Genomic DNA, 27,637 nt, shown 5'->3' with positions numbered 1-27,637 from the left:
GAAGGGAGATGCTCTGCTGCACGCGTACGTTCCAAAAAGAGACACCAGGTGACCACAATAACGTTCTTTTTTAAAAAAAGAAAACTGAGCGAATATATACAAAATACTTTCAATCTCTTCTAGGCCAACAGAGCAGCCACCACAATGTTTCTCCTGCTTCCTGAGCTTTCCTCCCACCGTCTGGAGCCTGCTCCTGGCAGAGGCCAGCGTGCCGATGTCTGGGGAACACGTGCCACAGTTCTACGTGGCTCCTGTTCTCGTCAGGCGGCTGGACAGTGCCCGAGCCCCCTGGGCAGTCTCTCCCTGAAGACTCCCCACCCTGGCAGGGAGCCGGAAGGGGAGCGCCCTGTCTTCCTGAGCCATCTCTGCCTGCCTCCCAGGATAATACTGTTGCCGTGGGTGGCCCTTGGGGCGGGCCCCATCAGACTTTATGGGCCAGGAGGGTGGTCAGCTTGATCTTGCCGTCCATGGAGGCAGTGAGGCAGGTCCCGCAGTCCACAGCTGTGCTCCAGTCCACGGTGACCACAGGGGCGCGGTGGCCACCCAGGCTCAAACAGCTCTCCAGAACCTTCTCCTCCCCGCCCAGCTGCAAGGGGACAGGAGAGATGAGGTTGCATCATCAGGCACTGCTCACAAACACATCCACTTTATCCACTTTCGGTGGCCAAGCTGCCTCGAGCCTGGGGGCTGCCACCCCAAGCTGAGAACATGCCCAGGCACACAGGTCCCCCTTTCCAGAAAGTCTCAGGTTCGTTGCTTGGACCAGGAAATATCTTCACTTTCCCGACTACAGTTACTCCTTCAGCTGAAGTAGGAAATAAGTCCCTAATATGCTCTGAAAGACACAATTTTCCCTGCCACCTTTAACCTGCTGTGAGCCATGTCTCCTGCTTGTGCCTGGTGTTCTCTTCCAGCACCATCTGCCACTCCCAGCTTCATATCATGTATCTGCCTCTCTGTTTTACATTTGCTTCCCCCAGGGAACACCAGTGGCAGGAGGGCAGGAGGGCAGGAGGGCAGGAGGGCAAGGTCTTGGTGATTCCCTGCCGTGCGGCCGGCACACACCCAGAGAGCAGTGCTGGCACCGGAGGCCCTGGGTCAGGGCACAAACACGGCTCTCCTCTGTGCCGCCAGCACCTGCTGTCCGGGACTCATGTGCACAGGTGTGAGGGGTCAGAAGGTAATAAGGAAGGGAAACCAGGAGCAGACTGTCAATCCAGCTACATGTAACATCCATGAGCAAGAAAGAGGAAGTATTCAGCCTTCACAGAGAAAACATCTTTAACAATCATGAATTATTTATAGATTGTAAAAATGGGACCTGAAGGTCATTATATTCCTTAAGTAATTAGACCCCATTTTTGACATTTTTTAAATGACAGAGGAAAATCTTTCAACCCGTTAATTGGTTATAGAGAAAGTCTGACTGCAAACCATATGAACTGATCAGGACAAATGATAAAGCCTGCAGGATCAAAAATAAAATAATATACACACATACACACACAATCATACAGAGAGCAAAGGAGAGCCCACCTGAAACTCAACTAAATCTAAATAATAAAATAAAATGAGGCTTGTGAACAGAAAACGTTTTACAATACCTCCCGATAGCAATTACAAGAAATTATGGAGCTTTTTATGAAACCATCACACTGTACCCCTTAAATATATACAATTTTTGCCAACTGTACCTCAATAAAACTTTTAAAAGATTTTTAAATGTATATATTTAAATAAATAAGTAAAAATAAAGTGTGGAACTAATTTTTAAGGAGCGGTCAAGAGCCACCCAAATCATCACCATCTGCGGAAAAGAGGAGCCTGGGCGACAGTAAACCCAGGCCTCCTGGTGCCACACTCAAGGTCAACAGTCCAGAAGCCTCGTTACTTGCCACTTCAGCAGCCCCCTTCCCCCTCGCCCCACCGTTTGCCCTTGCTCCCCTCTGCCCTGTGGAGCCCCAAAGCCCACCTTCCTCCACATCCTCCCAACCCCTCCTCCTCCAAAGGCCTCAAATCCACAGACAGCCCCCCTGCCCAGTCCTCCCTGAGGACTCGGCCCCCACCCGGCTTCCTCCCCTGGGGGCCCTCAGCTCTGTACTGTGGTCACTGTTGGTGCTCGCTCTAACTTGAGCGTGAGCCCCAGGAGAGCGGGGCCACACTCTCCGTCTCCTGTGTGCACTGCCCAGGGCCAAGGACACGCCCGCAGGCAGCTGCCGTCCAGAGCACCGGCTGCCCGCCGGCTGTGAGCCATGCGAGGCGAGCTCAGGGAGCCCCAGAGAAAGAGCATCCCACTCCATGACTCTACCTGCAGACGAAACACCGCCAGGCAGAGAGCTAACACCGAGGCTCAGAACTGAATCCACGTGGCAACGCGGAACCAGACCATGTGCTTAGGCCACGACACAAATCCTCATCCCTAGTCTATTTGGTAGTGCTAGTAAAATAGGAGAGGTTTATAATTTCATTCAATCATACATCCAAAAAAAAGTACATGAACCAGAGAGGCTGTGACATGAGAATTAAAATAAGCAGATAAACTGAGTGGACAGCTTACATCCCGTGTGACAAATCACACCCCCTGGATTTCTGTCCCAGCCATGGATTATAACGTCCTTGACCCACAGGACCTCCCATAAACAATAAACCTACACCAGATTAGAGTACCTGGAACAGACCACCTAGGCACCCTCCTGTTTGGGGTATGTCCCCCCAAACCAACCTACAGCCCTTCTCCCTAGCTCTTGAGGTTTCTATAGTTGGTATTATTCCCAAGGAGGGAGGCAGAAAAGGGACAGAGTCTCGTCCAAGGACAGTGACGGGCGAGCAGAGAGGATGGACATGCCACACTCATGCCCACTCCCGCCTGCTCCCTCGAGCTGGCCTGCAGCCGGGAGGCCCAGGCGCTGTCCATCCCGGGTCAAAGGCTTCTCCACGGCCATCGGGGAGGGACAGAGATTGGGACAGAGACAGGGACAGAGGCTCGAACTCAGCCGGGCCCAGACCTCCGAGGAGGAACCTCCCTGCCACCACCCGCCAGGTACCTTGTAGATGACGCCCCCTGTGGCAGAGCACGTCAGCATGTAATTCCCCTCCGAGTCAAAAGCGAAGAGTCGGCCCCGGGGGACCTGGACCTGCTTGTAGCCGCTGTAACCCGACAGCACGAAGGGGCCCGTGGCGTCAGTGGGGAGGCCGTACTCGGACACCTTCAGGCCGCTCTTGTGGATGTTCCACTGGATGAACTGCAACCGCAAAGCACAAGCTCGGCACTCTCAGTGGGCCGGCAACAGAGCCCAGGTCCGGGGGGAGGAGAGAGGACAGGCCCCAGGAAAGAGGAGGTGGGTCCACAGGCCCCGGGAAAGGTAGTGAGATGACCACCCAGTCCCGACTCTTCCCAACACAATTTAAGCATTTTCTTAAGGGAAGAAAATCTAGAAAGAGTCAGCCACTTCATGTCAAAGCCTGAACTTTCTCTCTGGCCTGACTCCAGGAAAGGGAAGAGGCAGGCAACAGCCTTCGCCTGGATTCCCATCTCTCAAGCAAGGGCAACGCTCCAGTGATTGTTATTATTACTGTTGTTGTTGTTGTCATTATTAATATTACTATCAGGGTTAGAACCCAGCTAGATTTTTCTTAAAAATAGGACAAGTTCCAAATACACTTCCAGTTTCTCAGCAGTGCAATCAATGCAACATGAGCAATGAGGGATAAGCTGAGCTTCACGTTTTGTAGTGCAAACAGCCCTTTAGCCCACCCAAGGGACAGGCTACCTGGGTGTGGCCACCGCTTAACCGAGAATCCTACTCAAATAAATAGGAAGTAGGGCTTTGATTTAAAAATCCCCTCTCATAGTTTTCAAAAGAAGAATTCATTTTGTAATTACTGCCTTCACTGGATAATACAAGTGGACGGTATACAATCCAAAAGGTACAGGAGGGCACACGCGAAAAGCTCGTTTTTCTCCCCGCTCTGCCTGCCCCAGCTCCCTCTCCAAGGATCCTAATGAATCTTTCCAGGGAGAATCTAAAGGGGGCACTGATTTTTACTTTTTTCCCCAGCTTCCTTTTTACATTTCTTGACTCTGTTTGGGCGAAACTGTCTGCAGCCCCCAGCCCTGGCAAGCCCTACATATCCATGCTGTGACCACCCGATGACCAAGCTCACTGAAGTACATCCTTGCACCCCTGGGAGCCCACCGAGTCAGGTGGGTCAGTGAGATGAGTCCTTTTTGCTACAACCAGGAGGAAGGATGTAGGTCTTCCCCTTTCATAAGAACAGTCAACTCCCACTGAACTCATTTAAACCTCACAAAGACCCTGTGAGACTGGTTACTATTTTCATCTCTGTTTTACAGATGACAAAACTGAGGCAGAGGCCCAAGGTCACAGAGATAGTAAGAAGTACAGTTGGGATTGGAACCCAGCCCGTCATGCTGTTCTGGTGCTCTCTAGAATCTCAGATGCCTAAGCCAGAGGAAGGGAGCTTCCTGACCCAAATCCTGTTTCCACCTACCTTCCCGTCCTCGCCAATGCTGTACACGGTGTTCTCATCGTAGCTGAACTCCACAGAGCAGACCTCCCCGCAGTGGGCCTTCCAGCTCATAGCGCACTCATGCTGCTGCATATCTGAGGCAATGAGACGCCACTAGGATTCCCGCCCAGGCCCTGGGGAGATATCTGCCCACGGCAGGAGGTACCTCCCACCCTCCCTCTGCCCCATGGGTGGCAGAGGGCCTCCCAGACCCGACAGGAGTCACAGAGCTGACCCCTGGTGAAGAGTGGGCACTGGGTGCTTCATTTTACCAGTTCTCTCCCCCACTGCGCCTAGTCCTCTGCTAACCAATCTTAAACGGAAGCTTCTTTCACTGCATCAAAAGTCAGGTTCAGAAATCCCTGGGTGGAGCCTGAGCTCATCTGGGGAGCCCGTAAGTCTAGGAGGACACGAAAGTCCTTCCTGGGAGGGCGCTGTAACTTCCCACCAGGGAGCCCTGGAGATCGGTTAAAGATACAGTCCCCAGGGCCTTCCCAGACCCTCTGACTCTGGTCTCCTGGAACAGGCCTGGCGAGAGGAGCTTTAAACAGCACGCCAATGACTCTGACGCACACCGTTCTACTGCTCTCATGGGGACAATGAAGTGGTCACACCAAGAGGACAGGACGGCATTACTCTCTCGTATCCTCTTGGATCTCACTCGGGCCACGAGGACTCAGATCCAAAAGCTCAGGACTGGAGGACTGCTAAGCTCCACGCCGCCTCCCCGTGTCCACGGACACGGACCACGTGCAAGGTAATTAGGGGGTCCTGAAAACAGCAGACTCTGACCAAAGTTAAGTTCTATTACAAGCATCTTGGACTGGGGTTTTGCAATAGCCTCTAGTCCAGCTGGCAAAAATCCAACTCTCTTCCCTGGGGCATTTGAGGAGGGGACCAGGATGGCCGCGAGCACGCTTGCCTACCGAACAGCCGAATGACACCATCAGCTGCCCCCGTGACCAACAGGTTCCCATTGTGATTGAAGGCTGTGCAGTTGATGGCAATGGGCTCCGGATCCAGGGAGAACTGGAGCTAGAAAAAGGACAAACTAAATTTTAAAATGTACGGTGATAAACCAAATTTCAAGACAGGTTCTGTTTGAAAGGGGGAAGGAGACCAAGATTGAGGAAGGGCACACCAGGGCATAAAAAGTGTCGGTAATGTCCCACTTTTAAACCGTGATGGTAGGTAGGTGCTCATTTCACGGTTCTTCTCATTATTCCGTACACCTATGATTTCAATATTCTCTTCTATGTATTCAATATTTAACGAAAAGTTGAAAAATAACAAGTGAACATAAAATTACAAATCATGACAAGTTCTTAGCACAAACTAACAAGATTAAAAAGGACCTAACCAGACTGGGTGGGTATAAAGGGGAGCATCTACAAGATGCTGGAGGACAGATGTCAGCCGGATGGAGTGGGGTAGGAACACTCTCGAGAGGGGACAGCATGCAGAGAGGGCGTGTGGCTGCAGGATGAGGAGGACAGGAGGCACCAGGAGGCTGGAGCAGCAGGGAGGGCCAGGCCAGGCACATTCCAGGGGGTGTGGATGGGAAACCCAGAGGAGCGGGAAGGGGCAGGACCTGCCTCCGTGTCTGCCCATCCCCCAGGCGCAGTGTGGCAGGCGGGCGCCATGGGGGGCGCTGTCCAGCAGCTGTCCAGCTGAGGGGTGCTAGCGGGCATGTCCCCGAAATGGAGAGGAGTGTTCAGACTGGAAACAGGTTTTGGAGGTGGAACTGACAATGTCTGCTCCTGGACTGACTTCAGGGTGAGGGAGAAGGCTGGCTCCAGAAAGACACCTGGTTTCTCAGTGGGACGCATCTGCCAGGACGAGGAAGCTAGAGAGCAAGAACTGACGTGGCAGGGTGGCCCTGACTGGCTGGAGAGACCTGCGAGGCTTCCAACTCGGAACAGGAAGGCGCAGAGAGGCACAAACGGAAGACTCGGGACCCAGCCACCAACAAGACAGGGACACTTCAAGTGTCCGGTACCAGCAGGAAACACGCTGCTGCAGGTAAGGGCCTGACCACAACTGATTCTCCCAAGAAACACCACTGCCTTTTAAACAGGTGAGTGTAAACAGCACTGAAGCTCTCGGGATTCAGGGTCATAGCTGTAAGCATCTGCTACTGTTCTGGGTGGGAAGGCATCCTCTGCTGCTGGGGAAGGTGAGTCACAGGCCCCGTGAGCAAGCTTTCTCAAGACTGTCATTTCTTAAGAATACGCATGTGTCCTCACTGCTTCTAGCTGCTGCTGCAATTTTTATGCAGTTGTAAGTTAAGAGGCAGTCAGAAGGGGACTCTAGTTGTGTCCTGAAAAATAAACCACTTGAATGCTTAATAGTAAGTGAAAGAGGCCAATGTGAAAAGGCTGTCTGACTCCAACCATATATTCTGGAAAAAGCAAAACTATGGAGACAGTGTAAAGATCCACGGCTGCCAGGGGCTGGGGGCAGCGGAGACTACATGGAGCACAGGGCGATTTCAGGGCAGTGGAAATACCCTCTGTGACACTGTGATGGTGGCTACGTGTCATTACACATCTGTCCCAACCCTTAGCACGTACACCACTAAGACTGAACCCTGATATAACCATGGACTTTGGGTGATTATGATGGTCAGTGTAGGTGCATCAGCTATAACAAATGTGCCCCTGTGGTGGGGGATGCTGACAGCAGGAGAGGCTGTGCGTGTGTGGGCAGGGGGTCTATGGGGGATCTCTGAAACTTCCTCTCAATTCTACTGTGAGCCTAAACTGCTCCAATAAAAGAAAAAAAAACTTGGGGCTTCCCTGGTGGCGCAGTGGTTGAGAGTCCGCCTGCCGATGCAGGGGACACGGGTTCGTGCCCCGATCCGGGAGGATCCCACGTGCCGCGGAGCGGCTGGGCCCGTGAGCCATGGCCGCTGAGCCTGCGCGTCCGTAGCCTGTGCTCCGCAACGGGAGAGGCCACAACAGTCAGAGGCCCGCGTACCGCAAAAAAAAAAAAAAAAAAAAAAAAAACTTTAAATATTAAAAGAAATTAAATTAAAAGATTTTAAATAAGCCAAAAGGGCCCGATAAGAGGCTGTGTGTGAATCCTAAATTTGTGGCATGATGCTGAACGACTTCAGTTGCTGGCAATCTGCCCCACTGGAGTATTACTATTTTTCAACACTTAAATGTTGAAACCTCCTCACAAATCAAAATCTTGACGAGCCCAAAGCAAAGAGGGAAGAGACCTCAGAAACAGAGGGCAGCACAGGCTGTGTGCCTGCCCGGGAGTGTGACCAACCCCAGGGATACCACAGGGCAGGCCCGCACCTGCTGCTTCATGGTTTTCGTGTCCCACAGCAGCAGCTTGCCAGGAACCTGGTTAGTGCCCTTGCTGCCGATGTCTGGTGCGGACAAGTCCACCTGGGCAGCAAGGCTCGGAGCTGCAGCTGAACAGACGAAAGAGGCCCCGCTGGGGCTACACGCGAGAGACAGAATCCTGCAACACACGTGGGGCCGGGTCAGTGCTCCGCCCGTCCACAGAGGGAGGGGGAGCGGGGCTCGGGGGCTCGGCCAAGGCCAAGGTAGGCCCGCCGAGCACAGCAGTTGAGGGAGCGGCCTCCAGCGCACCTGGGCATATCATCGTTGATGCTGATTTCACAGAGGTTCTTCTTGGCTTCCGTGTCATAGAGGCGCACCGTCCCCACACCACTGCCCAGCAGGAGCTGGAAGGAGAAAGGGCGGGAGATGCAAAGGACAGCTCTGGGTCAGGCCCGCTCAGGGAGGCCCACTGGGGAGCCAGGCCCACCCCTGTGCAGTGGGCCAGGCTGTGGGGTGAGGCCTGCCTCCACTTCTCCAGCTAGTTCAGGGGAAAAACCCGGCTACAAAGAACCTCATTTAAAACTTAAAGACGTCACAGGTGACCTTGAACAGAAGCAAAACCACAAAAGGAATGTGTGGAATAGAAGCTCTATTGCTACCTCAGGTAGAGCTGGAAATGAGACCCTCTGCCCACCCCCCCCCTTCCAGTTTAAATCCCAGCTGTCCCAGTCCTGCCCTCTGGCTCCGGATCCACCACCACTTCCCTGGGCAGCGGCCCCAGCTGGTCACTGGGCTGGGTAACAGCCCCATTTGTGTATCCTGGGGACAGCTCTGGCTCTGGGCCTACCAAGGCCTCCAGAAAAAAACAGAGGCTATCCTTGTGATTTATTTGGTGAAAACTTCAAAGACAATAACGAGGACCACCAGAAGAAAGCAACAGAAGCAGATCTGAGGGTGTCCCCCAGGAATATTCCCTGGAATATGGCCTCAGCATTCACCTAGCAAACTGACACTCGTACAGGGAGAGCCCCGAGATCCTAGTGCCATAAGGATAATTCCTGCAGTTGTCAAAAATTATTTAAAAACAAGGTCTGGGCTTCCCTGGTGGCGCAGTGGTTGAGAGTCCACCTGCCGATGCAGGGGACGCGGGTTCATGCCCCGGTCTGGGAAGATCCCACATGCCGCGGAGCGGCTGGGCCTGTGAGCCATGGCCGCTGAGCCTGCGCGTCCGGAGCCTGTGCTCCGCAACGGGAGAGGCCACAACAGTGAGAGGCCCACGTACCGCAAAAAATAATAATAATAAAAATAAAAAAATAAAAAAACAAGGTCTGCTCCTTGGGCTGCTGAGTATGATCCCCTCCAAAATGGAATACGGTGAAAAAGAAAAAACACTATAAATCAACTTTATCTCCTTAACTACAAATGCTATGTCAAATATGCTAACACCACTGTGGGAACCCCAGGATAGGACACACCCCCTCCGGCCTGGCCAGGGAGGGGTCTCAGCAGGAGGGGGCGCAGCTGAGAACGCTCGTGGTGCGCTGTCAGAAATGTGCAGGGATGGCAGGAACTGGTGGGGGAGAACAGGCAGGGAGCCGGTCTCTCTGCAGGAAGACGGAAAGCAAGCCAGACCACCCCACGCAGGAAGAAGGCCTCTGCCATCGGACAGGGTCCCACTGCAGCCTAATTCCAATTCCTGTTAATCCAGTAACCTCCAGATAGGAGCCTGCTGGGACAGACAGTCCTGGATGTGTGGTCCCTGCCTTCCCAGTGAGAGAGAGAAGGGAGGGGCTCGTCTTGGAGGCCCCAACCAGGCCTGTGGTGCTGGAGCCACTGGGGAGAGCCCTAGAGAGTTCTTCACTTAGACCACAGGTCCAGCAACAAGTAAGACCACTCACCAGCCTGTCCCGTTTGGTGGCCCACTCTAAAGAGAGCAGTGGCGACTTGGAAATGGAGGATGCCTTGGTCTGCATGATGGGGTTGAAGGACCACACTTTGATGACCCCATCTACGTCTAAGCTGGCGACCCTCCTCCCCGAGCAGTCCACTCTAAGATGAGAGAAAGGGGGACGCTGTTAGCACCCTTGCCTTAGTCCGCCGTCCTCTTCAGCGCACCCAGAGGATTGCTTTTCTGACTCTCCTGCTGAGAGTCAAATGCCCACACTCCAAGGACGGGCGTGAACTACTTCTAGAAATCTTCATTCGTTCATCTGTCTGAGAACTACTTACAAAGCATTTATTCAATATTATGTGCTGAGCCCTGCGGGCAAGATGCACACAGCCCCGCCCTCGGCACTCGTGTGGTCTCTAGAGACGGAGAGCCTCCTGCATCACGCCTCCAGAGCAAGGGATCACCTACCCTCTGGGCGTCGAGCCCCAGGATCAGGAGTGAAGAGGCTGACCCGGCCAACGGCAGCTCTCGGCAGGACCCCACCGGCAGCTGTCCAGCCCTCCTCTGACAGTTCAGGGGTGACCACGGTCCCTCCGGGCCATCCCACCCTCCGCATCTCTGTTACCTCTCATCATCCTGCTTGCCACACCTTCACACGCACAGCCTGAAAACCGAGGCTTCCCGGGGAGCCCAAACCCCACGCCATCAGACTTTCCCCCAGAGGGCCCTGGCCCTGGCCGGCCGGCCGGCCCGACACCCACCTGCAGTGCATGATGGAGGAGTGGTGCTCTGCGTACTCCTCCTGCCCCAGCACGATGAACGGCTGCTCGGGTCGGACCCCCCCACCCTCAGGGCCTGCGGCAGGAGCCCGTGCCAGGGTCTCCAGCACCTCCACGTGGAGCTCCGGGCAGGGCTCTGCCTCCGGGCCACCAGCTTCGGGCTTCTTCTCTGCACACTGCACCAAGCAAAGGGGGCACAAGTCAGCTGTGAGGGGTCTGCACCGGGCCCAGCCATTCCCCACGTCTGGGGACACACTGCGAGATGTCTGGGACGCAGGCCACAGCCCTCGGGGGAGGATCCTGGTGGTCTCAAGGTCTAAAAGAAAGAGCTCTGAACTACAAGAGCCTGCTCTGCTGGCGGCCCCTTCCTAGAGGCCCTGCTCCTCTCACAGGCCCTGTGGAGGGAGTGTGGGCCACAGGCTCCCGGCCACAGCTGACGAGACTCGGGACACGCACCACCTTGACAGACCAGGCCAATGATAACAAGAATCAGTGAGTGAGTGAGTGCCTACTGCATTCCAGGCACTACGTGAGTATGATTGATTGCCTCATTTAATGCTCCACCCAAACATTTCTGATCCTACTATTAACCCCACTTTACAGCTCTGGAAAGTAAGACTGAAAGCAGAAGTTAAATAACTTGCCTAAGATCAAGAGCTGGCCCGGGGTAGGATGCTGATGTGAAGCCGGGTCAGCCAGAGGCAAGCGTGGCCCCTTGCCAGTGCGCTGCCATGTCAACCAGCACCTCCTCCTGGGAGAGGGGTACTGAGAGACTGGGGCGACGGGCCAGGCACAGAGATAGACCCGAGCACAGCAGCAGAGCCAGAGCCAGGCGGGGCACCAAATGGCACCCCACACACCCTGCACCCAGGAGGGCGGCAGCCGCCCGTCTCTGCCTCCCTGGGACAGCAAGTGTTGGCCATCACGATTACTATCTGCTCACCCAGACGTAACCCAGGCCAGGGGGCACCAGCCAGGGCACTCTCTACCACTCGCATGGTTCCTGAGGCTCCTCTAAGCACTCCTTGGGGTCCCAGAAAGAGCAGTTCTACAGCAAAAATGGAATGAAATGGAATGGAATGGAATGGAATGGGGTGGGATGGGATGGGATGGGATAGAATGGAATAGAATGGAATAGAATAGAATAGAATGGAGTAGAATAGAATAAACAGAGAAACAGAGACCTCCGAGCTCAGAGAGGTACCTTACGGGAGTGGCTGAGCTCGGGTGCGCCTCTAATCCTACAGCACAGAAGGATTTGAGATCCGAGCCGTAAGGGTCTACGCTATCGAACCAGAACCAGCACAGGGCTGCTAACACCAAAAAATGCCTTTAAAACAGGCAAGTAGCCTCAATTAGGAGATAAATGGTCAACAAGGTGACTTAGGCAGTAAATCCCTTTTGCCTTCAATCCAGAGTATTTGACTGAAACAGAAGCAGCTTACACCACCAGGAGCAGACCCCAACCCATATCCACTAGGGAGAGGAGTCCCTGAGCTCGCGCGGCAAGGGCCCTGGGCCGCAGCACGACGCTGCGTGGACACGTGGCTCTCGGGGCAGCAGCTCCAGCAGGAAGTGCAGGAGAAAGTGATCCTGTGATTGAGCAAGTCTGGGAGATGCTGGGTTAAACCAAGGGAAACAGGTCCCTCTCCCACCGACTCTGAGCGCCCGTGACATGCTAACACGCACAGTTAACCTAAGGGAAGGACAGAGCATGCAAGGGGTCCAAAACCAATTATTCACAGAGCTCACCTTCTGGGAACCTTTTCAGAGGCCAGCATTTTATGGCCCCTGTTTAGGGAAACACTCCATCGGGAAGAGGGATCACTGGAGAGCCAGGTGGTTTTGGAACGAAACAACCAAAGTGCAAGCAATTAAATCCAGTTAGGCAAAACCACACTCTACACAGCAGAAGAAATCAAGAGAGGTAAGAGCAGGCCCTACAAGGCCCCCCCCATTTTCCATGGCCCTCCACCATGTGGCCGCGTGGTGTCCCTGCAGGCGGTCGTGAGACGCCAAGGCCAAGCCATACCTGCAGAGTCATGGAGAAGAGCTCCTTCCGTTCCTTGCCATGGTCCTGCAGGCGCCGCTGGCGGTGCTGTGACCAGCTGGACTCCCCAGTGGCCAGCCCGCTGAAGAGGCTCTTCCCGTCCTTGGGCGCACATGCTGGCTCCCTACCCTTGGTGCTCTGGAGGACGAGACACCAGGCTGTGAAAAGTCTCTTCCTACCTGGGCCCAGGCCATGACACCTGGGCCAGGAGGGGAGCAGGGGCCAAGGAGTGGACTCTCCTCTTACTCCTGGGTAAGGTTCCTCCCTGCCCATGCTGAGAGGTAGTTAAAATGTTACTATGTCAGCCCATGAGCAAAGTCAAGGGCAAAACATAAGCAGGCTGGACCTCCTCCTTTCTGTTCCCCACTCCCCCATCCTAAGAGGACAGGTCCCCAGCACTTCTCCACCTGCCACACCTATCACCTGGAGGTAATACATATATATCTCCTTGATCTAACTGGAACTGTTAACTTTATTTAGCTTAGCACTTACTAAGTGACAATTATGAGGCAGATCAGGCCCTACGCTGGGTGTTACAAAGATTTACAAGCAATTATATGTTTGGGCAATACAGCAAAAAAAATTATGCAAAATAAAATCACCCCTTTGGAGGGAAAAAGGAACACAGCACCCTCTTGTTTTGGGCCAAGTGCATGACTAAACCAGCCAATGTTAACAAATATTGAGGTATCTGGAAATGATTACTAGGCAACCAGAAAGTCTTAATAGAAATTGTTGGAAACTCAAGGCCTTTTGAGCAAGATAAATTGGACAAGAGAGAAACTGGCATCTTCTGGCTCCTTTTCATAGCAAGTGAGATAAAGTCAACCAAGGTTACAGCAAATGAACTCAGTAATTCCCACTCCTATAGAGACTGAAGATTCCTAATCTAGAGCTTTTTAAAAAGGAGCTGCCACCTCAACACCTTTCCAAATTATCTGGCTGGTTCCTTTTATTCCACCCTTATTCCCACAAGTTGTGATGGTCACACTCCTACCCCCCCAACACACATCTTTTTTTTTTTTTTTTACACTCTTAGCAAAGGGATAAGATGCAAACAGCCGCTATGGTTTGAGACCAACCTCCTCACAAATCATTTGTACACAAGTCCTAAGTAAAGAGAATAAAATGAACCAAAGTCTATTTGTGGGCTTCTAGTTCTTCTACTGGTTATTTTTTATGTGAACACTAAACAACTTAAAATGATTAACGTATGTTCCTTGGGACCCCGGAGTCATGTGAACAGTTAAGAAAGGAAATTTTAAAGGCTATTAGTTTACCTGGAGCCTAACTGTGGCTGACCTACACAGGATTGGTTATTTTTGGTTTTCTGACGAGGCGACCTCCATTGGTATCTACTTGTGCTTGTAACAGATGTTTTCTCTAGAAAGAGTATTTGATTCTCTGAATTCTGACTTATTTTGGGAAAAGTAAAGATCTTAGTTAAGATTTTTTTTAAAAAACCTAAGAAGAAAACCAACAACAATAATAACATCAATATATACTACTCATTGAGCATTTACCATATGTAAGGTGCCATGCTAAGAAACTTACAAACACTCCCTTAAAGATGAGGCATTATTTTAACATGGGGAGCAGAGGTTTAGAGAGGTTAAGTTACTCGTTTAACACAGGGAGAACTTGACAGATCCGGAATTTACATCCAGATCTGACAGTGGCCCCAAACTCTGAGAAACCTGAAGAAAGAAAAACCATGATGGGAGCACATGGAAGAAAGTGACACTGAAGAGAAAAGATAAGAAGAAATGTCATAATCCTGGAGCAAAATAACAACCAAGGTAAGGCCCTTCTCTCAGTGCTTCCAGCCATTCTTAAGAAGTATCCCATGGTCCATGAAACACTGAATAGGTCCCACAGTTTTAGAAAGTGGAAGATGACTCCTGTTACCTTCCCAAAAGTAAGAGGTGGTCCTGAGGTAACCATGGTCCCTCACACGGTCCCGGGGTGGGTAGTGGGATCGGGGGTGGTTGACTCCCTAGGAGGAGATCCAAGGATGCCAACCTTCATTACACAAATCTATTAATTCCTCCCTATATCTACTGATCCAGAGGGCAAACTGCTCAGACTAAAGAATTCCACAGGGGAGGCTATACTTATATCAGACAAAACAGACTTTAAGCCAAAGACTATAATAAGAGACAAAGAAGGCCATTACATAATGATAAAGGGGTCACTCCAACAAAAGGATATAACATTTGTTGGGCTTCCCTGGTGGCGCAGTGGTTGAGGGTCCGCCTGCTGATGCAGGGGACACGGGTTCATGCCCCAGTCCAGGAAGATCCCACGTGCCATGGAGCGGCTGGGCCTGTGAGCCATGGCCGCTGAGCCTGCGCATCCAGAGCCTGTGCTCCACAACGGGAGAGGCACAACAGTGAGAGGCCCGCATACCGCAAAAAAAAAAAAAAAAAAAGATATAACATTTGTAAATATTTATGTACCTGACATCAGAGCACCTCAATATATAAAGCAAATATTAACTGACCTGAAGGGAGAAATAGGCAGTAGAAAATAATAGTAGAGAACTTCAATACCCTACTTTCACCAGTGGATAGATCACTAGGGACACACTGGACTTAAAACTGCACTTTAGACCAGATGGACTTAATAGACATTTACAGAACATTCCATCCTCAAGCACACATGGAACATTCTCCAGGATAGATCATATGTTAGGCCACAAAACAAGTCCTAATAAATTTAAGGAGACTGAAATCATAGCAAGCATCACAATGGATGAAACTAGAAATCAATTACAAGAAGAAAACTAAAAAATTCTTAAATATGTGGAGACTGAACAACATGCTCCTGAACAACCAATTGGTCAAAGAAGAAATCAAAAGAGAAATCAAAAAATATCTTGAGACAAGTAAGAATGGAAACACAATATACCAAAACTTTTGCAAAAGCACTTCTAAAAGGGAAGTTTGTAATAACACCTACATTAAGAAGAAAGACCTCAAGTAAACAACCTAACTTTACACCTCAAGGAACTAGGAAAAGAAGAATACATGAAGCCCAAAGTTAGTAGAAGGAAGGAAATAACAATGATCAGAGTGGAAAACAATGAAATAGACTAAAAAGTCAATAGAAATGATCAATGAAACTAAGGGCTGGTTTTCTGAAAGTTAAACAAAATAGACAAAACTTTAGCTTGATTTACCAAGAAAAAAAGAGGACTCAAATAAAATTAGAAATGAAGAATTCCAAAACACGTCTCCAAAAGCTCTAACATTTTGATAGACAAGACAAAGGAAGAACTGACAGCAGAGGCCATGTTTTCTGGACTTCAAAGGTGGCTATGGGAACTCCACAGTTAGCTATAAAAATAGTGCTGAGAGGAGGAGGAGTTTCCAGGGTTGACGGCTGTTTTCCGAAATAGTGGGATCCTGGCAAGCAAGGAAGTCTCGAACAGCCTGGCACAACTATGATTCAGGTTTGACAGATTTATCAGCCTGACCAAGAGATCTTTAAACTGGATATGTGAGAAGGAAAAGAACCCATTTAATATTGCATGCATTCCCAAAGAAAGTACACAGACCACAGGGGTATCCCACCTTGGAACCAAAGGCTGGGAAGGCTGCAGAGCAGGCACAGGCACTTGGTGGCACACCTGTCTTTCCTTACTCACCTGCTACACCTGATAAGTGGTGTTTTTTCCTCTTCCAACACGTGGTTTTAAGGGTGCTCAATTCAATTGGCCCAAACTGATGGAACAGAGAGGCTTAGGATAGACTTCAAATTTCTCTAGCTGACACAAATTTCTCTAGCCACTTGTAACCCTTCCCCAGCAAATACATTACAACATTAAGAAGAACAAAAGCAATGCTACCCTGTCAAGTCAAGATGGCAAGGAAGTTGTCCAGTTTATCATTAGGTTGGGGGCTGGACGGTACTCCGAAATGAAAATTCACACAGGCATTAACTTAAGGCACTGCAATAAATTAAGAAGAACTGTCTTTATAATGATAGGGTAGTTTATACCAAAAGAGCTATAGACCTAAGTGTGACCTATCAGATCCTGCTTAGAGAGAGCTTCTCCTTAAACTATATCTAAGTTATTTACGAAAGAAGGGTAAACTTCAACAAAAAATAGCACGCTAAAATCTGATGAATGCAGCCATCCACCAAACACCTAAATAAGTAAGTTAAGGTAAACTTGTGTCTAGCTACACATGCATATAACTTAAGTAAATGTTCACTGTGATACAACTGGTAATTGAAAGTTTTATTTTGTTTGAAGAGCAAACCTCATAAAAATCTTAACTACTGGATTCAGATAACATTCCAACAGTCCAAATTATATTGTCATATTCTACCATAATCTACCTGTCTCCTACAGTTCAGGAGAGGTATCTTAACCTATGTTTTATCATTTGACCTTCTTGCTTCTCACTCTAGGGAAGGATCTAAATTCATTTTCGGTGGCCTGAATAGAGCTTACCAGGCAGTCGTCCAAATGGAACAGAGAACAAGTTCCAGTAATTTAGGCTCACCTGAAGCAAAATAAAGACACCCAGAAGACAGGCCCTAGTAACACAGAGATTACAGAATGAAAGACGGGGAAGAGGGCTCCCTTTTCCCCATCCTGCTAAGATCCATGGAAACAGCCCCAAGGGCAGCATTCTTACTGCTGATGTCACGGGAGCTATGAGGTAGTTTGATACTAATAAGAGTTACAAACACAGAAGTCTGTGGTCGCTTTGCTTTCTTTGCATTACAGCCGATTAGAGGTTATCTCTGTAATAACCACAATTCCCCCTCACAGTCCCAAACGGACTGAGTAGTTATGGAAGGAGTGGAATTATAACTGGAGAGGAGGATGGGGTAGAACTGCAGTGGGGGAGGCTGCTGAGGAGATGCCCACAGGGGCTTCTGTCACAGAGATCCCAGAAGAGCTTAGGAATTGTGGTTTTACAGCTACTTCCATGTGTTTCTAAAATTTTGCCTCCAGATTCATAGTGAAAGCACAGAGAGTGTATCGCCATAACTCTACATCTATAATTTTATGAACTTTTCAGTGATAACAACAACAGTTACAATGACTGATCACAAGTGGGTAAAATGCTGATGTGATTGAAACTTACAATGCTATGTATAAATAATATTTAAAATAGGAAAGCCTCTCATTTTATGTATTGCTAATGTTTTTTTATACATTTTTTTTTAATTTTTTTTTTTTTTTTTTTTTGCGGTATGTGGGCGTCTCACTGTTGTGGCCTCTCCCGCTGCGGAGCACAGGCTCTGGATGCGCAGGCTCAGCGGCCATGGCTCACGGGCCCAGCCACTCCGCGGCATGTGGGATCTTCCCGGACCGGGGCACGAACCCATGTCCCCTACATCGGCAGGCGGACTCTCAACCACTGCGCCACCAGGGAAGCCCAAATTTATTTTTTATTTATTTATTTTTGGCTGTGTTGGGTCTTCGTTGCTGCGCGCGGGCTTTCTTTAGTTGCGGTGGGCGGGGGCTACTCTTTGTTGCGGTGCATGTGCTTCTCATTGCAGTGGCTTCTCTCGTTGCGGAGTGCAGGCTTCAGCAGTTGTGGCACGCAGGCTCAGTAGCTGTGGCTCGAAAGCTCTAGAGCGCAGGCTCAGTAGTTGTGGTGTACGGGTGTAGCTGCTCCGTGGCATGTGGGATCTTCCCGGACCAGGGCTCGAACCCGTGTCCCCTGCATTGGCAGGCGGATTCTCAACCACTGCGCCACCAGAGAAGTCCCTGTATTGCTAATTTAATAACACAACTCATGTTGTTTTGCTTATTAAGAGTAAAAAAGAAAGAAGGCGCTCTGGCATGGCAGTAGTGAGGAAAAGACTACGAGCTTAATATGCACTAACGAAGCCACGTGGCTGATTAAAAAACCAATGTCATTTTCTATTGCGTTAAAAGCAGTATAGCATTAAAATCACAGGAAGTGATCATACAGCTAACTGCATTTGGTATTGGTAAGAGAGCATCTTGAGTTGTAAACTCAAATTTGGCCATCGATTGTAGAGAGGAATTTAAAACTTAGAATGTCCCCCCTAGAAGAAGAGAACCAGAATGGTGAGGGGTCTAGAAATCATGCCACATGGGTAAACAGTTGGGCAGAAAGGAAGGAATGAACATAGTACTTAGTCTGGAAAGGACAGGAAGGGTTGTCCTAACCAGAAGCCTTATTCTCATAGCTCGAAGGCAAAGCTAAGATCAGTGAGTAAAAATCATAGAGGTTTCAACTAACAACTTTCAAACAGGCAAACATCCCACATGTACAAGCAGTGACCTCCCCAGCACAGGAGGCAATCAGTCACAGGATGTGCCCTCTCTCAATAGGAGGGTGGGGCAGGTGACCTTTAAGCTTTCTCCAACTCTAAAATTCTGTGATTTTTCTTGAACCTCAAATATACTAGTTATCTTTAGAACTGAAACATCACTGCTGAGTCAAATATATCAGTAAACAAACAAGTGACCCAACCACTGGATTTTTCAGATTGCAGACATTTATCAACTCCATTCAGGGAATGGAAAGGCTGCCTCTGCTCTGTTAACATGCCACACGGTGATCCAAGCTTTGTTTGAATATATTTCAGAGGTAAAGGAAGGCATGTTTTCTGCAAATTACACATTCTTACCTTTGTCTCCTGAACAAGAGCTATACAAAAAATTTCCAATCCCATTTCACCCTCACCATAGGACACCTTAGCACCTGAACACGTAAACATAAGGCCACAGGCTTAAGCCCAAAGACCCCGTCTCCATATTTTCTTTTAAGTTAATGAAATTGAATTTCATCATTTCATGCACATTTTAAGGGACGTAGCATTCCATACGTCATCTATTACACTTATAAAATCTTGCACAGTGAAAGAGATTTGCAAAGCAAACCGTAAAACTTACTCAACCATATTCTACAAAACTGCAGTTCTAATTTTAAGGTTTGAACTTGAAAAAAACAGTCGTAGAATAACCATGACTGATTTTTGATGCCCCAGACCCCCCCCCCCCCGATGCTAAGGTTGCAGTCATTTTGCATTGCTGCCACTTTAGGTCTCAGAACTGACTTAGGTACCCAGGAGGCCAATACCTTCCCAGCTACAACAACTACAACTAAAATGTATCACGTGCTTATAACCTGCCAGGCACTGCATATACCAAGGGCTCTCATATCAGCTCAAATAACTCTACCCCTAGGGAGTGAATGCTGTTCTCATCATCCCAAGTGAAGTGGGATGAGTTTAAGCAATCTGAGCAAGGATGATAAACAAGGTACAGTTGCCTGACTCCAAAGCCCATGCTCTTTCTTCCCTGGTGTCCTGCTCAATGTCTGCACTTCAACAACAGTACTAAACCCAAGTGCTGTGCTAAAAGCCCCGACGTCCCGATGGCAGCCTTGGGGCGGACCCCTTTCTCCCCAAGCGGCCCCACGCTGCTGCATCACTTACACCTGTCCTCAAGCCAAGGGTGGCAGGAGAGGAAGGCAGAGATGATGACAACTTACTGTATCTGCGACTAATAAAAATATATTAAAAGGGAAACGGTCCCTACCCGAGCAATAAGGCATAACTATGGGTCTGTTGAAGTTTCACTCTGGCCAGCACTTCTGAAAGCAATGAATTCTGACCATCTCTGCTCGGAAAACTCAATTTTGGACATATGCTGGCATAGAAGAAATTCTCTTGCAAGCTTCTATAAAAGTGAAAAATAGCAAAACTGCTTCGTAGAATCAGGAAATAACAACTTGTAAAAGAAATACTACACTGGATTTAGAAGTAACTTTAATTTAGTCTTTAGCGACATGCTACTTTATATCACCAAAAATCTAGAAGTCCAGGATTGCTTGAATTCACGCTTGAGTCAACAAATCACAGTCATAAGCGCTCATGAGTTAGAGGACATTTACGAGAAACGGGAAGGGGCCCTTCAGAGCATACTTCCTCTTGTCACCATCCACCCTCCACCTGCAGGTCCTAAGGGAGGGTGGACAAGTCTCCACCTGACGAGTGGGATGTCGGAGGCCTCCTGGCGAGAGTTAGAAAGGCAGGACTTGCACTAACCTGGCCGCCAAAGGACTCCTTCTTGGCCGAGCTCTGAGCCTGAGGGGGGGCCTGGGCAGGCAACAACCTTGAGGGGCTCTTCTTACTCTGAGGCAGCAGCGAGGACAGGAAGCCCACACGAGGCGACTGGGAGAGGGAAGCGTTCCTCTGGCTGCACACCATGGCTCTGGACAAGCAGACACAGCACAAGGTCACAGCGCTGGAGGGGGAACCTGGGAGAACCCAGAGCACAGACCTCCCAGGCTATGGACGCTGCCAGTGACCAGGGCCTTGGCCAGGTTCGCACGCCTGGGCCTTAAGGCGGCGTGATGCTTGGTGCTGTTCTCGTACGAAGGGAGCCAGCAGCCTAACTGGCACAATGGTGAAGGCTGCGGCTCTCCTTTGAGGGCCGTGGTAAAGCTCAGAGCAGCGCTAATAGCCACTGGTCACATGTGGCACTGAGCACCTGAAATGTCTTTAGTCCAAATGGAGATTGTGCTGGAGGCGTAAAATCCACACTGGGATTCAAGACTGAGCATGAAAAAGAGTGTTAAATATCTCATGAATACTTTGTTTATGAATACAATATTTTGGGAAAGTTGGGCTAAATAAAATATATCATTAAAATATATCATTAAAATTAGCTTGTTTTTCCTTTTTTTAACATAGCTACTAAAAATTTTTAAGTTAGATTTTTGGCTTGCACTTTATTTCCATCGGAGGGCGCTAGCTCAGAAACTAGAGCAGTTTCATCTGCTGCAGTACTTGGCCACATGTAGGTTTGGAATCTGACTGCCTGGGTTTGCATCCTGACTCACCAATCGCTAATTCTGTGACCTGTGGTGCCTACGTCTCTTCAACTGCTATTATTCTCATTGCCTGGGTGTTCGGCTGTAACTAGCTGTTTTTTAAGGTTGCTCAAATACCTCTCTTCCAACCTGCCTACCTTTCCAAACCCTGAGACAAGAGCATGCTTCTACGGAGAAATGTATCCAACCTGTGGTTGGCAATCGTGTCATCCAAGAGGCGCTCCTTTCAGGGCACAGAAACTTCCCAGGGCTTCACGAAAGCGGCTGTGATTATTAACCCAGGCTGCACACGTCTGGATGTGCAGGCCCCTGGAAGAGCAGGCCTAGAGGCTGGGAGGTAGGGGACAACTAGAGGACCAGGGGACCTTACTCAGAAAGCTCAGACAAGAACAGTGAGCACCGGGGAGGCTCCTGGCAATTCCACGTCATCGCCGGGAGGAGGGGAGAGCACAGGGGACAGAGGCGCGGAGTGGGCGCAGCACACACTCACAGTTCCGAGTCCCCCAGGCGGTCCATGTTGGAGACATAAGAAGGCAGTCTGTGCTGGACTAAGGCCTCTTCCTCTTCTGGCTGTTGCTCCTCTTTCTTCAGTCGGTGGATTTCAGCTTGCAGTGCAAACAGCTGCGTAGAGGTGGGATGAGTAAGATGGGGATCTCACCCAGCCTTCCCTCCCCTGAGGAAGATTAGACTCACGTCACATCCAAAACCCAACCACACTGGCTCAAAGGCCGCTCGCCCTCAACCTCGGAGTGCCTCTCTCACTCTCTGCTGACTGGAAAAATGGGTGAGGCTGCTGGTACTTGACTACAGGGAGGTGAGAAAACTAAAAACCGTTAGATATAAAAAACCCACTTTTTTTTTTTTTTCTTTTTATCATTTGACTCGCTTCTTCCTGAATTCAGTGAGAAAAATAGTTCCACCCAATCCTGCTTTGCTCTTTGGAATCTACAAAATCAGACTTTGGAACTCAAATGGAAAAAAGAAATTTTAAATGAAGGTCAGCAATTTTGACCTTTTGCCTGAAAGAAAATTATACACACACACCCAAACCCAAGAATCTTAAACCCCCAAACCTAAACAGCTTGTAACCTTCCTTTTTCTAAAAAATCCTCCCTTTTCTGAAGATGTGTCAATCTCAAGGTTAGAGAAATGCCCCTCAGGCAAAATGTAAAGGCAAATGTGGGTCCCCTGGAGCTACCATTTTACCAAACTAGAGAAACCTAGTTTAGCTTAGCTGAGAACAATTAAATCATTTCTGGGCTGTAAACAATACAGATGTGGGGACAGGTGGAAAAGGACTAGGGGTGGGAAGCAGACGTATGAAAGCAGGTTAGATGTAAGGTGACATCAATGCCTAGAGTCTTTTTCCTCTTAAAAGTTCACTCCTGTTACTGTGTTGTTCGCACTACGTGACTTACAACATGAACCTCACCTCTGGTTTTCAAAGACTTGTCACATGGCCCCCAAATCCCCAACACTGCCTTTCTGGTGACTCACTTTCATCTGAGATCAGTGCTTTCCTCTACTGAAATCAGCCCTCCATGGCTACGACCTAATTTTACACATGAAAAGCAGAAGTACTTCCCAAGGAGCAAGCATTGTTCGCAACAAACCTTCTGGCGCAGAACTTCATTTTCTTCCTGAATCTGGTTGGTCCGCTGGCACTCTGCATCGAAGTTCAGGATCACGGGAACCGGTGCACCAAGTTAAAGAATAAACCTGCCTCTTAATCAACTTGACTGGGGTGATTATGTCACGATGTGTACGTACCCCGAACCATCAAGTTTTATACCTTAAATATATACAATTCTTAATTGTCAATTATCCTCCAACAAAGCTGGGAAAAATAGCCGATTAAAATAATTCAAATCAAAAAATAAAAATAAAATTCAAATCAAAAAATATATTCTATCACAAACTCTGCAATAAGATAAAACAATTCAATACAAAAAAAAAGAAAGAATAAGCCTGCCTGCAAAACGATTAAAAGCCCTTCCCAAACTCTTGACACCACACCAACACCCCTGAACATGACACAGAGTAAAAACTCTGTGCTGTGGGCTCTTCACAGCTTCATGAATAGTCTCTCCCTTGACACCGGGCCTGGCCTGACTTCCTTCAGAGAGACTCACGGACACATGACAACCCGCCTGGCTAGCCCACAGAGAGGACATAAATCCAAATCTGACGCTTTCTCCCAAATACCAGCAGTAGAGGGCTAGTATCCTGCGGGCTTCACAGCCAGCCTAAGCTTTAGTGACACGGAGCAAAAAGCCAGCCCAGCAGCCAGTGGCTCTGCGGGCACACCGTCCGCTGCTCCACCAGCTGGGCAGAAGGGCTGGCCACTCGCCTTTCCCCTCCACAGGATGAGCCTCTCTGGCAGAGGTTCAGACTGAGAAGCAAGCTTTCTGCAGTCTGCCACCCTATGAGCACCCACATTCTAGGTCACGGTGTCAGTCTTGCCTGACCACCTCAAACAGCTTCAGTCCAGAGGAGCACAGAGCAGGCAGGGCCTCAGTACCGGGGAAGCAAACTTCCCTAGAGGGCCCATGGGGTCAAGCTGTAACCACCTCTGGGCTGGGCGCCCTGTTAGTTTTGTTTGAAAGCCCTGGGGATGAAGGGCAGCAGCAGGGGGAGAGAAAAGGCCAACCTGGCAAGGGCGTAATTCACACTCACCACAGCACAAAAGGAAACACTCCCTTCCTACCTCCACCAGAAGACGTTCCTCCCAGAGCCAAAAGGAGATGGTGTGGGCCTCCCCACGTCCAGTTTATCAGTGACTCACCAGACAGCCCCATTCAAACCAGACTCCCTTCTCCTCCCGTGGAATTCCTGCTAGAGAGCAAGAGTGAGCGAGGAGGATGGCCTGGGCTTTCCACGACAAAATGGTAAATACGGTCGGCTGCAAATTATTCACATCCTCTCTCTCTTAAATATCCACCTATATTCTTAAAGCTGCTCTGTCCTCTGACAAGTCAAGGGATCCTAAGGTCATTATAAAGACAGTGACCCAGGCACTAACACAGGGAGGAAGTTCCAGCCCTAGAAGTGTTCTCACCTGCTACCTAATCCCAGCAAAGGCAAGTGAATCCTGGGGGGCACAGGGCATGCACAAAGGGTGCTCTCGGGGTTGGCCGGTTTCGCTGCAAAGCAGCTCTGCACTGACCCCTGCCTTTGCTGAGAGAGGCCCTATTTGAGGGCTCCTATCCCCCCACTGCTAGTACAGTCCCCACCCACACATGTCCACTATTCAGCAGCAGAGCTGCTGAACAACTGTAATAATGATTACAATTCCCGACCTACGATCTCCGGCCTACTGATCAAAATAACCACAATCTGTCCAGCCCCCTCACGTGACATGTGACAGTGATCCTCGGGCATTTTGTAGAAGAAACGATTGCACTAAGAGTAGCCTGGGCCCCCAGCCCCGAGCAGCTGAGAGGATATGCATGCACTGAAACAGGACGCTCAGGAAGTTGTGCAGGGACACGATGAAGGTATCGGCCCACTGGCGAGAAAAGTAGGTAGCAAAGATGGGGTTGGTGTCTGGGGATGGCAGGAAGGGCAGGACAAACCAATCCTTCCACTCGGCCTGGTTCTGGAGCTCCGTGGCCTGCTTTGCAAAGAACTCCTGAGCCTTGTCACTTCTGTTTGTCTGCAAAGACACAGAGGAGGTAGCAAGGAAGGGAAAGAGACAGAAGTCCAGAGGTAAGATTCTTCACCACCGCACAGCAGACAGCCTCTGAATATTGGCCTGCTGGGTAAGTGGCCAAACATGATCTATAAACTCTATAAAATCAAAAGAATCATCACACTCAAGTTCCTTGTAACTTCAAAGAAGCTGGTTTAAACTAAAGTCCTGAGGGACCTCCCTGGCCGTCCAGTGGATAAGATTTCGCCTTCCAATGCAGGGGGTGCGGGTTCCATCCCTGGTCAGGGAGCAAAGATCCCACATGCCTTGGGGCCAAAAAACCAAAACATAAAACAGAAGCAATATTGTAACAAACTCAATAAAGACTTTAAAAATGGTCCACATCAAAAAAATCTTCAAAAAATTAATAAGTAAAATAAAATAAAGTCCTGATGATAAATACCATCCTAAAAATTAATTCCTAGTTGATTTTCAAATAATCTAAGTGATTTACTCCCCCAGGTCAGCCATAATCTTTATTACTCAAACTTTAACCCAGCTACTTATATTCTTCAAAACTCCACCCAGGCTTACGTGCTTAAAACAAGAGGGGAAATAGGAATGAGGAAGACAAGTCCAATCATCTACAGATGAGGAGAAAAAAAGTAGGAAAACAGTCAAAAATAATTTGCACTGTGACTGTTTCACCCTCTCCCAGGAGTAACAGAGAGAGCTGTCCCTAGGCGTTAAAAGAAAATCTATCTCTGGATCAAAGAACTCTCTCCACCAAGAAATCCCTAAACCAAAAGCACCTGGATTGTGTAGACGAGATAAAAGCGGAACAGGCTGGTTTTCAGCTTGTTGATGGTGGGTCTATACATATCCTCCAAACGGCTGAAGAGCCGACGTTCCAGGTAGTTCCAATAATCCCGAAGGGCAGCCAAGTCATACACCTGCATTAACTGCTGCAGCTGGTCCACAATCTTGTCCACCTGATGAGAGAAAGATGAGATGGAGAAGGCATTGAAGGACGGAAGGGAATTCTCTCCTCGTTCCAGAGTTAATACAGCTTTTTCCTCTTGCTGTGGCTTCTGGATGTTAAATCTTTTTTTCTTTAAGTTAGCAATCTATAAAACTTTCAAAACACAGTGATGTAATAGCTTTTAGGTTTTTTCCTGATGTAGGTATGTGTTTTGACCCTCTACCAAGCGTGGAAATTGCAGGTGTCAAAGCACCCTGGCCCAGGAAGGAGGAGATCTGGGTCCAGGGCCTGGATCTGCCTCTGACTTACTCAGCCACCTTGGCAATGTCACTTCAACTCTCTGGTCTCAGTTCCTAAGCAAAAAAAGACAGAGTGAGACAATCTCCATGCCCCTCCTCCTAACTCCTCCATTCCAGGATTCCAAGGCTCATGGTGAGATATACTGTCTCCTTCAAGTCCTCAAAGCACTACCAAAGTCCTGGCAGTTGCTCAGAGTGTCAGCCAAAGGAGTCACCTCCTTGTGAGGAGCAATCATACCAGAGTACACAAGAAGGAAAGGCTTTTGAATATTGATACCATTCCAACACACCCATTTTACAGGTCAGGAACACTGAGGCTCGGACAGCTGAAATGATTTCTTTTGCCACCACCAAGTAGCCACTAACTTCGGCAAGACAAGAACTCAGGTCTCCTAACTCCCCTCCAGTGTTCTTGCTGCTAGCTCACTGCCTCTCTCAATTCACCTGCCAACACCAACTGAAGCCAGCAAATATACACACAAATCACACACATATAAATTCCAAGAACTTCTCAACAGAAAATCATGTCTGAGCAGGGGAAGTATGTTTTCAAATGCACAAGGTCTTCCTCAATCGTGAAGCAAAACTGCCAATGAGTCACTGATAAAGCCGTTTCAAACAGATACTTGAACCCAGCTAACATGTTGGGCTGCAGACCCCTTTGTTCCCAATGCCACTGGAAGCCAACTTCAGAATACTTCTGCTGCCAAAACCCCAAACATCTACCCCACGTTAGCTCCTAAAACCTCATCGCCATCCTGACCAATGACTGGCCAGCACCTGCTGAGAGGCTGGGGGTGGAGAAGGGAGCCCCGGACCAGGAGTCAGGGCACCTGAGCTCCAGCCTCGGCGATGCTCCTAACTCGCTGGGTAACTTCAGGCAAGTCACGTCCTCTCTCAGGGCCTCAGTTCCGCATCTGTCAAGCGACTGTCGCACGCGCTGATGTCGACGGTCCCCCTGGCGCGGTGACAGCGCCGCTCCCGCCCCGGAAGGCAGTGCTGGGGGAGAGCCAGCTCCGGGCTCCCTCGGGGCCGCCTCTGCCCGCGCCGCACCCGCCGGCCCCTCACCCGGAACCCCTTCTCCTTGTCCGCCTTGATCTCGGCGTCCAGCTGCCGCAGCGTGTGCGTGAAGCCGCGGAAGAGCAAGTACTCGCGGACCAGCTCGTCTGTGCGCTCCACTGCCTCCGCCATCTCTGCGCCAGCGCCGTGAGGGACCGCGGCGGACCAGGGAGGGAGGGGCGGGGCCTAGGCCGTGCGGGGCGGGGCCAGGCGCGGTCGCCGATCACGTCACGCCGCGGCCGGCCTACCAGCCCGCACGCACCGCTCGCCGCGCGTCTGT

General features: G+C 49.7%; 1 protein-coding gene across 3 annotated transcripts; it reads right to left on the bottom strand.

Annotated features, from left to right (window-relative positions):
* Nucleotides 1-49: 49 nt before the first annotated feature.
* Nucleotides 50-27,522, bottom strand: WDR91 (WD repeat domain 91). 3 transcript variants are annotated; one of them, XM_060305269.1, is made up of 15 exons: nt 27,367-27,522; nt 25,830-26,009; nt 24,835-25,041; nt 23,000-23,083; nt 21,877-22,007; nt 20,599-20,764; nt 12,532-12,687; nt 10,482-10,675; nt 9,728-9,878; nt 8,139-8,233; nt 7,839-8,007; nt 5,457-5,565; nt 4,513-4,625; nt 3,045-3,242; nt 50-586 (listed from the first exon to the last, which is right to left on the bottom strand). In XM_060305269.1, the coding sequence occupies exons 1-15, from the start codon at nt 27,487-27,489 to the stop codon at nt 422-424; spliced, it is 2,241 nt and encodes a 746-aa protein (XP_060161252.1). In that variant the 5' UTR covers nt 27,490-27,522; the 3' UTR covers nt 50-421. The 3 variants fall into 3 exon arrangements, with proteins under 3 accessions (XP_060161252.1, XP_060161254.1, XP_060161253.1); XM_060305271.1 differs by lacking the exon at nt 27,367-27,522 and adding an exon at nt 27,079-27,343; XM_060305270.1 differs by lacking the exon at nt 27,367-27,522 and adding an exon at nt 27,132-27,343.
* Nucleotides 27,523-27,637: the final 115 nt, after the last annotated feature.

The sequence above is a fragment of the Globicephala melas genome, chromosome 9 (genome assembly GCF_963455315.2).
Source record: "Globicephala melas chromosome 9, mGloMel1.2, whole genome shotgun sequence".
NCBI lineage: Eukaryota > Metazoa > Chordata > Mammalia > Artiodactyla > Delphinidae > Globicephala > Globicephala melas.
The sequence above is the reverse complement of the archived record's forward strand: the minus strand, read 5'-3'. Positions and strand labels throughout refer to the sequence as shown.

Excerpts from the sequence above, each read along its gene's own strand:
- WDR91 (XM_060305269.1), bottom strand. The coding sequence starts at position 27,489 with ATGGCGGAGGCAGTGGAGCGCACAGACGAGCTGGTCCGCGAGTACTTG. Across the intron at positions 12,688-20,598 it reads AGGAGTCCTTTGGCGGCCAG|AGCACCAAGGGTAGGGAGCC; the intron begins GTTAGTGCAAGT and ends CTCGTCCTCCAG. Across the intron at positions 587-3,044 it reads CAGGGGGCGTCATCTACAAG|CTGGGCGGGGAGGAGAAGGT; the intron begins GTACCTGGCGGG and ends GTCCCCTTGCAG.